The sequence below is a fragment of the Salarias fasciatus genome, chromosome 5 (genome assembly GCF_902148845.1).
Source record: "Salarias fasciatus chromosome 5, fSalaFa1.1, whole genome shotgun sequence".
Taxonomy (NCBI): domain Eukaryota; kingdom Metazoa; phylum Chordata; class Actinopteri; order Blenniiformes; family Blenniidae; genus Salarias; species Salarias fasciatus.
Genome location: NC_043749.1, coordinates 14,114,625 through 14,128,649, shown reverse-complemented (window position 1 = coordinate 14,128,649; position 14,025 = coordinate 14,114,625). Strand labels below are relative to the sequence as shown.

At 45.1% G+C, this 14,025-nt stretch overlaps 3 protein-coding genes across 3 annotated transcripts in view; all 3 read left to right on the top strand.

The window, feature by feature from the left end:
- The window catches only part of LOC115389164 (S-adenosylhomocysteine hydrolase-like protein 1), a 30,976-nt gene that overhangs the window by 13,809 nt on the left and 3,142 nt on the right, over positions 1-14,025 (top strand). Inside the window, exon 18 of the transcript XR_003931551.1 lies at positions 7,724-7,727. The gene's annotated coding sequence lies outside the window, so the exon portion shown is untranslated. The remainder of the gene's footprint in view (positions 1-7,723; positions 7,728-14,025) is intronic.
- Positions 155-7,087, top strand: strip1 (striatin interacting protein 1). The gene is made up of 20 exons (XM_030092608.1): positions 155-295; positions 1,397-1,466; positions 1,559-1,633; positions 1,738-1,872; positions 1,973-2,093; positions 2,283-2,458; positions 2,540-2,667; positions 2,791-2,973; positions 3,304-3,524; positions 3,683-3,748; positions 3,867-3,930; positions 4,017-4,088; positions 4,231-4,305; positions 4,438-4,535; positions 4,649-4,775; positions 4,870-4,970; positions 5,063-5,129; positions 5,225-5,329; positions 5,421-5,625; positions 5,712-7,087. The coding sequence occupies exons 1-20, from the start codon at positions 179-181 to the stop codon at positions 5,957-5,959; spliced, it is 2,454 nt and encodes an 817-aa protein (XP_029948468.1). The 5' UTR covers positions 155-178; the 3' UTR covers positions 5,960-7,087.
- On the top strand, positions 9,467-13,922 carry LOC115389165 (tripartite motif-containing protein 16-like). Its single transcript, XM_030092613.1, has 6 exons — positions 9,467-9,753; positions 10,487-10,582; positions 10,689-10,922; positions 10,991-11,159; positions 11,398-11,469; positions 11,569-13,922. Exons 1-6 carry the CDS (start codon positions 9,502-9,504, stop codon positions 12,108-12,110), a joined length of 1,365 nt encoding a protein of 454 aa, XP_029948473.1. The 5' UTR covers positions 9,467-9,501; the 3' UTR covers positions 12,111-13,922.

Here is a 14,025-nt window from a genome sequence, read left to right as displayed (position 1 = left end):
TAAGGAAAAAAAAACCCTGCAGTGACAGCCTAATGAAACAAAGGTTAAACGTTGATCCAAAACAATAAATGAGCAGAACCGAAGCTATCTTCCCCACGTCCATGCGGACTGACGTCATAGTCTCAGAATCTCGTAACACTCCGGTAGTCTCGCGATAACTCACTGCGCCTCAAATAAAATGATGGAAGTCGGTGGGAACGGTGGCGGTGGGCTCCCTGTAAACAATAAACAAAGAGCCATGATACCCAACAAAGGCCGGGGCGAGTTCACACGCAACCCAAGAAAAGACTCAGAGGTACGTGTGAGACCCGTTTGTGATGTGTTCCCTCCGTTATTTCACGTCTAAACACAGAAAGACGAGGCCTTTCCTGTAGTTGCTGTAGCATCAGCTAGCTCTGTCTGTCTCACTGACATTTCACATCACCTACATATCACAACAGCAACACACCACCTCATTCAAATCCGTTTAAAGTGTACACAGCTGCGAGGTGTCTAACTTGTACGTGTCCGGATGATTGTTGTCGCGTTTCGCAGTTTAGCAGGGTGAGCTAGCTGAGCATCGCCAGCCACAGGCCAGAGTGGATCAGACCTGTTGAAGGACTGCTCAGTGCCTCACCCATATGCATTCAAATAAAGTCCACAACAGGACCAGTTATACACACAATAACCTGGGTGGCTGATGGCGAATTAACTGTTCTGTTATAGATTGTATTACTGCATAATTAGCAGAAATAGTACAAAGATAAAACATTCCGGTTCCCACATAATCCCTATGTAATGATACATGGGGATGTACATCTCTTTACGACTCTTGTGTCTCTGACAACCTTACAGAGGTACATTTTTACTGAATGTGAAATGAAAACAAAATGTATTAACACTTTTCAACATGCATGAATGTAATTTTGTTTGCATCAATGTCTTTTTATGTTATTTAGGTGGAGTTTTATATGTATTCCCTACTCTCTCTCGCTCTCATTGACACACACACACACACACACACACACACACACACACACACACACACACACACACTCTTACTTAATAGTGACATTTTAATGTTCTTTTGTGGACATTTTAAGTTAAGTATGTTGCTCGAGTATACTTGTACATACTACAGACATGTTTAAATATTTGTATTTTATTTGAAGTCACTTATAAATGTTGCATTGTGCCATATAATCTAAAACCAAATTACATTTCTGAAACATGTCATTTAGATTCATCGGCACATGCGCTCCAGTTCCGTCTCCACTTCTGGGAGAAACTATGAAAACTTTTCACCAGTCTTATTGTACTGACGCTGTGAAATTGTCTGCATGAATAATGTTTAGTTGCTCATTGATTCATCAAGTTTGATTTAGTTTTTCTTGAGTCGATGTCTTCTTGTGCACAGGGTCTGTCTGAGTCTCCAGATCTTGAGTTTGAATATTCTGATACTGACAAGTGGGCTGCAGAGCTGTCAGGTGGGTGTGTTGTCATTTTTAGTAAGTTTGTCTTGAATCTTTTGTAACTTTGTTAGTGGGTTGATGGTGTGTATACTTCTTGTTCGTTTCAGAGCTTTACAGCTATACTGAAGGTCCAGAGTTTGCTTTGAATAGGAAGTGCTTTGAGGAAGAATTCAGAGCTCATGGTAAGTAGTTAAACATACAAAAAGAGAATAAAACTAACTGAAATGTTTCAGACTGAAGATGCAGCACATACACACAACAGCTTATGATCTCTGCTGTGGATTAGTGTCTGACAGGAAGTGGACGGAGCTTGATGCGGCTCAGCACCGGGCTCACGCCATGCGCCTGCTGGATGGTTTGGAGGTCATCGCACGGGAGAAACGACTGAAAGTTGCAAGAGCTATTCTCTACATGGCTCAGGGTCTGTCTTCATTCGAACCGACGGGAGTAGTTGTTATTCAAGAAATTATTCTGAGTTTATCTCCATGCAGCTCACATAAATGCATGCTATTTCTCTGCAGGAACCTTTGCTGAGTGCAGCTCTGAGGCTGAGGTGCAGCACTGGATGAGATACAACATATTTCTGTTGCTTGATGTGGGAACCTTCTCTGCTTTGGTGGAGCTGCTCAATATGGAGATTGAGTATGTGTCACATTTGTTTTGTAGCCTCACAAGTTGAACTCATCATTTTATATCATTTTTGCAACTCAGCTGTAAAGAAACCAGCATTCGCTCTGTGAGAAAGTAGATAATAGTGCTCTGGTTTTCTAAACCCTAAAAATGTCTGTCTAAAGAGTCTACATTCAAATTATTTCCTGCCTGTTTTTTCAGTAACAGCGCCGCCTGTAGCAGTGCAGTCAGAAAGCCGGCCATCTCGCTCGCCGACAGCACAGATCTCAGGGTGCTGCTGAACATCATGTACCTGATGGTGGAAACGATCCAACAGGACGAGCCGGCCGACAAGCCTGAGTGGAAAATAATCAAGGAAACCTTCAGAGCAGAGCTGGGTAAATTTCATCAGAGGGGCTGGAGTCACCTCAGACGTGCACACAATATATAAACTAATTCCCCTGTCTTCACTAATCCAGGATCTCCTCTGTTCAACAATGAGCCCATTTCTGTCATGCTCTTCGGGATGGTCACCAAGTTCTGCAGCGGTCACGCTCCTCACTTCCCAATGAAGAAGGTGCTACTGCTGCTGTGGAAAAGCATACTGGTGAGAGATGGAAACATCTGCCTGGTTTCATTTATTTTGAAGAATTCTTGCCAAATTTTCTTCTATTTGCTTAAAAATTAAAAAAAATCATAATGAGTTCAAACGTTCACCCTGTCATTGCAGTTCACACTCGGAGGTTTTGAGCAGCTCCAGAACATTAAGGTCCAAAAGCGCGAGGAGCTGGGCCTGCCCCCCCTCCCAGAGGACAGCATCCGAGTCATCCGCAGCATGAGGGCGGCTTCCCCTCCGGCGTCGGCGTCCGACCTCATCGAGCAGCAGCAGAAACGGGCTCGCCGTGAACACAAGGTCATTCTCGCCAAAATAAAAGCAGCCTAAAAGCGTGGCGTAAACCGTGTCAGCTGGTGACTGTTTGTCATGTTTTGTTAAAGGAAGCGCGTCAATGATGATTAGTAATGATCACATTCATTCCCCTGATAATGAAATAATAATGAACTTAGTTATTAGAACCCTCCAATGATGATTTTATGGGAAATCACTTGTTTTATAACTTAATTTTAGCAGTATTTAGTCACTGTGTGTTTTCTGTATTTATTGGTTTCATGTATACATTATTGCTGACTCATTTTGTGTGTTTTTTACAAGGGGATCACGACTGTTTCCTCCTCTGTCACACAGGCGCTGATCAAACAAGACAACCTGGACGCTTTCAACGAGAAGGACCCCTATAAGGCCGACGACTCCCGTGAAGACGAGGACGACAACGACGACAATGATAACTCTATAGAAGCCGAGACCTTTCCTATAGAACGGGACGAGGTGATGCCTCCTCCCATCCCCCACCCTCCGTCAGAGCGGGTGTCCTTCCCTAAAGGTCTGCCCTGGGCTCCCAAAGTCAGGTATGAGACCATTTGTATTTTTTACCTGTGAGTATATTTTATGTAAATAATGTAATTTTCTCTTCATGTATACAGATCTGGAATCAATATTTGAAGTTGTTCAGACTAAGTTTGAGTAAAAACTTATGTTTCTAACATTATTGTTTTTGCTCGAATAGGGAAAAAGATATAGAAAACTTTCTGGAGTCAAGCAGAAGTAAATTTATCGGTTACACACTTGGAAGGTAGGTCTGCTGCTTTTCCCATTAGAAGCGACTGAACAGACCCTCATCACCTCTCCACGGAGTTTCTAATACTGCTGGAATCATTTTCTGGTGTTTTCTTCTTCTGTGTGCGTCTCAGTGATACAGACACAGTGGTCGGTTTACCAAGACCCATTCACGAGAGCATCAAGACCTTAAAGCTGGTAAACACTCCGTGCAGTTTTCATTTTTGTTTTCACCTAGATATTTATTGGTCCTGCGTACTTATCCATTTTCATCTCATTTTCAGCACAAGTACGTCTCCATAGCGGAGATACAGGTCGCAAAGGAGGAAGAGTTTCAGAAAACCCCTTTGTCTGGAGTAAGTAGGAAAACAATGTCCTGCATGATTTTTTGAACACAATGATCTATTCACCCTCTGTTTTTAGTCGGTATGTCTGATTGTTTCAGCCGAACCTGTCGAGATGAGAATATTTTGACGGCTTGCTTGTTGTCGTCATCAGGGCGAAGAGGAAGTGGAGATGTGTGCCACCGAGCTGCTGTATCAGGGAATCCTGCCGAGCCTGCCTCAGTATATGGTGAGTGGCTGCTGCACAGACGCCGCCCTCTTCTTCTTTGGATGAATTAAATGTCGCCAAATCTCTTCGTACCACTGTTTACACGTAAAAACGAGTCTTTGTTTCATCAGTCAGTGTCTCCTCGACCCTCAGATTGCTCTGCTGAAGATCCTCCTCGCCGCCGCTCCGACCTCCAAAGCCAAGACGGACTCCATCAACATCCTGGCGGACGTGCTGCCGGAGGAGATGCCGTAAGTGGCAGAACAGACGCTGAACACAACAAATAAACCTGCTTTGTTCTGTTCAGGGTGAAGTTCATTGTGTCCCTCGAACGGTCCAGACTGACGTGAGCTTGCCTCCGCAGGACCACGGTGCTGCAGAGCATGAAGCTCGGCGTTGACGTCAACCGGCACAAGGAAATCATAGTGAAAGCCATCTCCGCCATCCTGCTGCTGCTTCTCAAGCACTTCAAGCTCAACCACATCTACCAGGTAGCAAAGCTCTCTTTATTTTATCTTTTTGTTTTTTTTTTTTTTATCAGGAAACTGTCCTCTCTGACCAAACTGTGTCTGCATCTCTTTGTAGTTTGAGTACATGGCTCAACACCTGGTGTTTGCCAACTGCATCCCACTCATCCTCAAGTTTTTCAACCAGAACATCATGTCCTACATCACGGCTAAGAATAGGTACTTTCACAACCGCATCAAATGGCTACAGCGAGGATCCATCAGATCAGCCTGCTCTCAGGTTTCATTTCATGTCTTCCTCTCCTCCGAAGCATTTCCGTGCTGGACTTTCCGTACTGCGTGGTGCACGAGCTCCCGGAGTTAACGGCAGAGAGCTTGGTGAGTTTTCTCTCCGTGCAAAACGCCACCCTGACTTGCTGGTGTCAGATTGAGGTCTAAACGTCAGTGCTGGGGGGGGGGGTTTGGTGCCGCAGGAGGCCGGAGACAACAATCAGTTCTGCTGGAGGAATCTGTTCTCGTGCATCAACCTGCTGAGGATCCTCAACAAGCTGACCAAGTGGAAGCACTCCAGAACGATGGCGAGTCAATGTCTTAGCAGATTTATCAGGACCGATGATGTGAGCTGGAAAAAAACAGGATCTAATCTCTTGTGATGGTTTCTCTCATCAGATGCTGGTTGTGTTCAAGTCCGCTCCCATCCTGAAGAGGGCGCTGAAGGTGAAGCAGGCCATGATGCAGCTCTACGTCCTCAAGCTCCTGAAGGTGCAGACCAAATACCTGGGGCGTCAGTGGAGGAAGAGCAACATGAAGACCATGTCGGCCATCTACCAGAAAGTCCGGCATCGCCTGAATGACGACTGGGCGTACGGAAACGGTGAGTCCGACGCCCGGAATGAAGCGGCTGCTCGAACTGGGATCGGGCGGCGTTAACGCGGCGTGCCGTTTGTGTTCCTGGAGCAGATCTGGACGCCCGGCCCTGGGACTTCCAGGCCGAGGAGTGCGCCCTGCGGGCCAACATCGAGCGCTTCAACAGCCGGCGCTACGACAAGAGCCACAGCAACCCGGACTTCCTGCCCGTGGACAACTGCCTGCAGAGCGTCCTGGGACAGCGGGTGGACCTCCCCGAGGACTTCCAGATGAACTACGACCTCTGGCTGGAGCGCGAGGTCTTCTCCAAACCCATCTCCTGGGAGGAGCTGCTTCAGTGAGAGCCCGCGCCCTGGTTTGCGATTTGTTTTTGTTGTTTTTTTTTTAGTTTTAAATGAACGGTTTTGATCAGGAGTGTAAAGGACTGGCCAGCGGTGCTCCCGCTGCTCGGACCCTGAAGGTGACAGACGGATTCCTCCCTCCAGCTGGATCCGCGTGGTTTTAAAAGTTTGATCGGTGTTCCAGCCAAACGCTTTATAGGATGAACTCTTACTTTTGAAAACGTCAGCATTATTGGGATTTTGTCCACTTTTTAGCCAAAAAAAAACAAAAAAACAATCTTTCTTTTATATTTAGAACTTCCCTCTCTCATCCCCAGTTTTTTTTTTTCTTAAATGAATAGCTGATAATAAATTCTGTGCTAAACCCTGCCGACTTGAATCCAATCTGGACTCCAGACTTCCAGGTATTTGCTCTTTGTGCCTCTTGTCCACTACTGAAAGCACTACATGACCACATAACTTCACTTTTAATTTCTAAGAAATCCGTTTGGTGCAAATTTTATGTGAAAACCATCAAAGCCAGTTCGGGGCTCATTCCATTTAGGATGATAAAAATACATTCCTAAGCTTCACTTCATCAGTTTCACCCCTTCATAGTGGTTAAAGGAATAGTATACGAACAGATAAAGACATTTGATTTCTTGATCATTCTCTGGATGCTACATTTATATGTTTTTTTTTATTGTGTTTATACGACCTGAGTGACGACGTACATGTGTGCCACGGGACCATCGAGACTCATTCAGTATTTTTTTTTTTTTTTAGGCCCAGGATGAGTTTTAACTTTAAAAAAAAGACTGACTCGGCTTCTTAAATTGCTTTGTTGTGTGAGAACATGTTGGCTCTGGACGTCCACATGATTTAAATATGGGAGTGAAAAGAGGAACAACTTCTAAGTTAAACATCTGAATCACCAGACAGCTGTTTTTAGCTGAAAGAGATACCTCGGTTTGATCCAGTTACAGAACCATTCTCCGAGTCTTTCTCCTTTGTTTTTGTTGGTGTTTTATCAAAAGGCTTAAAATCCTGAAATACGTGTAAATTGTGAAACTTATTTATCATAAAATCTGTCTTTGTTTTACATGGACTTCAAAACTGTAATAAAGGTATACTGTCATTCATGCTGGACTTGCTGTTGTGGGTTTTTGTGTTTTAGAGATTCTGATCAAAATAAATGAGAAAATCAGTTTTCCAGTCGCCAGATGTCTCACTGCGGACGAACACGAGTTTCAAACAGGAAAGACGAAAACACTTCCGGAGGGAGAAGAATCGAAACCAGCGCGAGGCGCACGCACACCAAACACACTACAAACTGTGTATCCAGGAGTGTGTCTGCAGGTTGACCTTGAGATAAGGAAAGCCATGGCAAATAAAGAGGCTGTCGTTGGAGTGGTTTTAGACATTGGAAAGGCCTATGATTCAGTTTGGAAGGAAGGTGTATTAATTAAACTTCATGATGCAGGAGTGAGGGGGAGGATGCTTAACTGGATTAAGGATTTCCTCATTGGAAGAACAGTTCAGGTTAGAGTGGGGGGAACTTTCTCTGAGACTGTTGACACAGAGAATGGCACCCCACAGGGGTCAGTTATCAGTCCAGTCCTCTTCAATGTCATGATTAATGATATATTTAAAAATGTGGGGCAAGGGTTCGTGAGGTCACTTTTTGCAGATGATGGGGCCATATGGAAAAGAGACAGGAATGTAAAGTTCTTATTTAAGAAAATGCAGGAAGGCTTAAAAGCAATAGAGGAATGGGCAAATAAGTGGAGTTTTAAAATATCTGTCACTAAAAGCAATTTCATGGTGTTCGGTTTTAAAAAGAAAATCCCTCAAACCCAACTAAAATTGTATGGGGCCCCCTTAGAGCGGGTTAAAGAATTCAAGTTCTTGGGAATGTGGCTAGATGAAAGACTCACCTGGAAAATCCACATAGGAAAGGTTCAGAGTAAATGTGAAAAGGTGATAAACATTGTTCGGTGTCTGGCTGGGAGTGACTGGGGAGCAGAGAGGGGGACCATGCTCATGATATATCAAGCAATGATCAGGTCAGCAATAGACTATGGGAGCTTTGTTTATGGGTCTGCAGCGAAGTCCACTTTGGACAAACTAGATGTCGTCCAAGCGAGGGCTTTAAGAACATGCTGCAGGGCCTTTTGTACAACGCCCATCTCTGCTCTGTTAGTCGAAATGGGAGAGTGGCCACTTAGAATTAGGCGTAGCAAATTAGGTTTGCATTATTGGGCAAAACTAAATAGTAGTAGTCTGAGTCTCTCAGCCAAGTGCCTAATTAATGAAAATTGGGAGTTCTCCGATGGGAGGAAAAAAGGAAACTTCCTATCTGGAGCTGGAGAATTGGCTGGGAGAGTGGGACTAGACAAAGACAAAGGCCTGATACATGCGTTCTGGTCAGTTGTGCCAATGTGGCTGTTCCCAGAGCCTATTGTAGACCTAACACTGCTAGACTGGAAGCAGAGGGAAGACATCTCTAGCTCTCAGGTTGAAGGCTACCTAAGCAATGCATGGGGGGGCGCATTTACAAATCTTTACAGATGGTTCTAAGGACCCAGACAGTCAAAGAACTGGGTGTGGAATATATGTGGCGGACCCTCAAGTCCATCAAGGTCTACGTGTGACAAATGGGACATCTGTGTTTGCCGCTGAAATAATGGCAATAATTTGGGCACTATGGTGGGTTGAGCGAGTCAAGTCAGCCAGAGTTGTAATTTGCTCTGATTCAGCTGCTGCCTTGATGGCCTTGAGGAGCAGGACATCACAAGCCAGGGCTGACCTCGTAAATGAAGCTTTGATAAGCCTGCTCAGGGTGGAAAAAGGGGGGTGTGATGTGGCCTTCCCGTCCCTGCGCATTCAGGGGTAGAGGGGAATGAAGTGACTGACAGGCTCGTAAAGTACTCGCTCCGGAGGGATAATGTGAATGTTAGAATGCCTTTAGGCAAACCAGAGTTTTATAGTGCCGTAAAGGAGGGACTCGAAAAACAGTGGCAGGAAGAGTGGAGCAGTGAAGTGAAAGGGAGGCTGTATCACTCAGCACAACCATCTGTCAAAAAAAGAGTGTGTATAAGGGGAATGATAGGAAAGATACAGTCAAACTGACCCGCCTGAGATTTGGACACTGTGGCCTGGCCAGCTGCCTGGAAATAGTCGGGAAGCATCTGGACGGACCTTGGGAGTGTGGAACAGAAGAGACTGTGGTACATGTCCTCTTTGAATGTGAAAAGTATAGGGCAGAGAGAGCTCAGCTGGCTGAACAACTGGAAGGCTTCGGAATCTCCTCATTGGATTATAAAACTCTGTTCAGTCGGGGGAAGAAGACTCGAGCTGTGGAGAGAAGAGTGTTGGCTTTTCTTCATTCCACTGGCCTTTATCAGAAGATTTGAGAGGAGTACAATCCTGTTCTGAACTGTGGGAGGCAGTAATACGCAAATAAGCGTCTACGCTGCCGGAAATCTAACAGAAGAAGAAGAAGAAGAAGAAGCAGAAGAAGAAGAAGTGTCTGCAGGTTTCTCCCAGCGCCCGAGAGAAGGATGAGCGGGCTGATGGGTGTGCAGCAGCAGCAGCAGGCCGCGGGCTCCTCGCAGCCGCTCAACAAGCCGAAGCGGTCGCGGCTCGAGCTCGAGCTGGAGGAATATGTGGCGGACGAGTGGTGCAAGAAGCACGGCGTCAAGATGGACGTGTACTGCTGCACCGACGACCAGATCATCTGCTCGCGCTGCGCCCTGCGGGACCACCGGGGACACAGCATTGGCCTGGTGGAGAAGGAGCGGAACACCAAACAGGTCCGGAAAAATCTAGGAAATTGCTGTTTGTTAAGGCGCGGTTTGCGCGAGATGGGGAGGTTTTAACCCGGGCTCGCGGCACGAGGCTGAAGTTAGCTTCCGATTCGGGATGTAGGGGAAAGTTAAGGGAAGAATACTTTCACATTCGGAGCGGCTGTTTATCCGTTCTCTGTACTGTGTGTTAATGTAAAACAATGTTTAAATGAAAGTGTATCACCTGTAGAATAATCTGGTGGATTTGAGAAGTGTAGTTACAGTAGTTTTCTCTCTGGTCCTTGTTCAATGTGTTGAAGTTAACAAGATTACTGGTAATTGTTTTTTTTTTTCATTTTCACAAATATAATAAAAGGTGTAGATATTAAATATTGGTTGTCTGGCAAACTTTTTGTCTCAATGAAAATGTTGAAAGTGGTACAGAGAATGGATAAAGAGCCTCTCCGATTGTGAGAGGTATTTACCGAATCAGAAGCTAACTTCAGTCTCGTGTTATTATTTATTATGTACAACTTAGTCTTGTGTTTATCTACTTTTCTCTCTTTTTTTAACAATAAAAGTTGAGTTATTTGATGTAAACAGAATCAACATTGAAAAAAGGTGAATTATTAGTTTCACCTCTGGAATGTTGTTGTAGGGCCTCTTTTCATTCTGCTGATGAGATTCCAGTCAGTTTCACAAGCTTAATAACGCATCAGAACAATAAATTAATATTTGTTTTTCCCAATGAACTCTAAAGGTGGCTATGAGGAACATTCATGCCCAATTCAGAGAGATGATCCAGAAGCATGAAAACAGCCTGAAGGAATACAAGAAGCTGCTCTCCAACATCTCGGTGAGGAGATCTCTGTTCACTCGGGGGTTATCAGTCTGGAACAGCTGCTACGTAAAGCAACGTATGGCAGAATGTCCATAATCCCGCTCTCGTGTGAGTGGAACAGGAGGAGGCGAGAGACACCGAGGACTCCAGCGAGGCCGCCATCGTCTGCGTCATCGACACCCTGCAGAGAGACTTCCGGCTGCTGAGGGAGCGGATCCGGAGTCATGAGGAGGCGGCGGTGTCTCGGGTGAAGCACATCCTTGACTTCCTGCCGGTGAAGCTGAGGGAGATGAAGAAGCGGGAGGCCCAGCTCAGCTGTCTGGCCGAGACTCAGAGCAACGCCAGCTTCCTGCAGGTACCGGCGCCACGCGGCTGGAAGCTCCTCCCGTGTCAGGCCGTCCCTCACCGTCCGTCTTTTCACAGCAATGGTCTTCTCTGCGCCACCTCTGTGAGAAAGACCTTCAGCAGGGTTGTCCAGAGTTTTCCCAGGATGCACTGCTCCCTTTCACACAGCTGAAGGAGGCCGTCTGGCAGTTCAAAGACCAACTGGAGGAGTTCTGTGAACAGGAATTTGCCTCTCTAGCTCAAAGCGGTACGGCGTTTTGCTGATATGAACATCTTGTGGCACAGCTTTTATTTTGAAGTTCCGTTAAATTCAATCTCTTGAGTCCCTAAATTCAGTCTCCATCATCAAAGTGATGAATCATCCGGTTGTTACTGCTGTGAGTGATGTGTGGAGTGATAAACACTGGTCCAGCTTTCCTTCACTGATAAAATGATCTAAAAATGTTGTGATTCAAAGGGACTGACGGTCCCATGTTGTTTCTCAGCTCTTCCTGCAGTTCAGAGCAGGCCGACCGTACGAGACACCGAGCCTAAAACCAGAGAGGAGTTTCTGAAGTGTGAGTTTAACCTTCAGCTTCATCGTGCTCGCTCATCTGAGCACTGATTTTCTGACATTGTTGATTTCATCCTTCAACTCTTCCTCTTTGTTGTCTCAGACGCCTGCGATCTTTCTCTGAACCCCTGCTCAGCTCACGACCAGCTGACGGTTTTTCCCGACCTCAAAAAGGTGAAGATTTCGAAATTGAGAGGTCCGGCCAGCCCCCACCCGGAGAGGTTCAGCGTCCGGCGGCAGGTGATGTGCCGGGAGGGGCTGCGGGCCGACCGCTGCTACTTCGAGGTGGAGGTGAGAGGAGAGAAGGCGGAGGTCGCTCTCACTTACAAGGGGATCAACAGGAAATCCGGCACGCATCTGTCGGCTTTAGGGGGCAACAAGATTTCCTGGAGTCTGGATATCTCCAACACTTACTCAGTGAGTCACAAGTGCCAGAGCGTCCAGCTCACCATGCTCCGGTGTCGCCCCACGATCGGAGTGTATCTGCAGTTCAAGGAGGGCGCCTTGTCTTTCTACGAGGTGGCCGAAGACATGATGCTTCTCTATAAGATGGAAGCCAAGTTCACAGAACCGCTGTATCCGGCCTTCTGGCTGGGAGATAGGACCTCCATCACAATCTGTGACTTAAAGCAGCACAGATCGTGACGATCGGGAGGAGACTCCTGGTGTGAGGCTCTGCAGTGACCTCAGTTTATTTAGCGTTACTGTCTATAGAAGACCACTTCGACCTCCGGCGTGGATCGATATTGAAGCGTATCGATGGACAGATGAAACATGATGGTGCTGTTTTAAAACGAGTTAGCTTTTTTTTTTCCCTCTGCTGTGTGTGACTTTCCTCAGGGTTTTCTGCTTTCCCCCCCCCCCACTGTCCAAAAACATGCATTTTAGATTAACCGGTGTTTCTAAAGTGCTCAAAAACATTGAACAGAAGTGGATCCAAACCCACGTGCACACGATGCACATATAGAGAGATCCAACACGCCTTTTTTTTCTCCCATTTTTATTTATTTCATTCTTGTTATTATTATGTTTTATGGTCACAATTTTTACAATAAATATACAATCATGAGAGAACTGAGGAGAGAGGAGCTGCAAAGGAACATTTCTAAATGAGTCTTCCTGTACAGACGGTGCTTAAAACATGTGGTCAGTAAGACTCTGTACACACCAACCACCATGTGACCATACACACACACGCGCACGCACGCACACACACTGCAGCTCTTCAAAGGAAGGAAAAGTTCTATTTTCCCTTTTATTAAAAGGGGTGACTCCCATCGGTTGCCAACACCAGACACTCAGGTGTCCAGATTTTCCTACGGACTCGATAAAGTTTTCACTCCAACCTTCAACTCACTGCTGTCAGAACAACTCGACAGCTTTTTCTTTGCCGTCTTGTGAGAGAAAGTGCATTTAATCACATTCATGTTTTCTATTTTTATATTTACTGCTAGAATTGTTAATTTTTAAGACATTTTATATACCTCACGTTAATGAAAACCATCCACTGAATGGTCTGATCACGCAACATTATTTACAGGTTTGAAGGAACGTAATACACTCTTCGTAGGGAGGACTTTACACACACACACACACACACACACTACGACAAGACGTGAAAGAAAAAGCGAACTTGCTCAGGTTCATAGCCTCCTCCCATCTGTGCTATGAGACGATAACACGTACACGGCAAAAAAACACAAGTGGCAAATGAATGAATACTTAAGAAATCCTGCTGTTCTTAATTCTGCCACTCAGGAGGCCAGCGAACATCAGCTTTGGTTTCAAGGTGGTGCCTTCGCATGCAGATTTGGGTGAAAACGTGTTTAAGTGTGATAGAAACTGAACAAAAACATTATTTTATTGTCTACTGCAGAAAACATTTCATTGCTTCTTTTAATCATTAGACCAGGGCTGGAAGTTTTTTTTTTTTTTTTCTTTGGCGTTTTATTGCAGTCGGGTACAATTTACTCCACGTAATCTAGGTTGTTACTCGTAAACTCACAAGTTTCCAATTTGGCGCGTTTAAAATTTCGATTCATGGTCAAACCTTTTCAAGTGACGAGGATAGAATAAGCCTGGCATCATCTTATTCTGAAGATTTCTCAGTGTAGCTCACTGGGCTGCAATAAGTGCAAGAAATGTCTAATTAGACATTTTTATGTTTCACATTGTGCAGCTGTCTCAATCGTCTGTTGTCCAATGTTCTTGGGACCTTTGTAACATGTAACTAGCATTTTGTAACTGGTGATGGCAGGAAAGTCCAGCTAAACTCATCCAATATTCTTTAACATTGAACAATATACACACTCAGTGTGATTCCTAATGAAAATAGCTTCTAATGTGTGTATTATCTCACACATTTTTATATCTCTTAACTTGATGCGGCCCAGTCAGACTTCAGAGACAAAACCCTCTCAGCTCAGTGAGAGGACCTCAAATAGATTTGAGAGTAAAGTGAAATTAGTTTTTCTTCTACAGATTGTTCATGTTGGATTTATCCTGATTGTTGTTGCTGTTTTTTTTTTAAAATAAAGTTTAATTTCTTAATGAAGTTTGC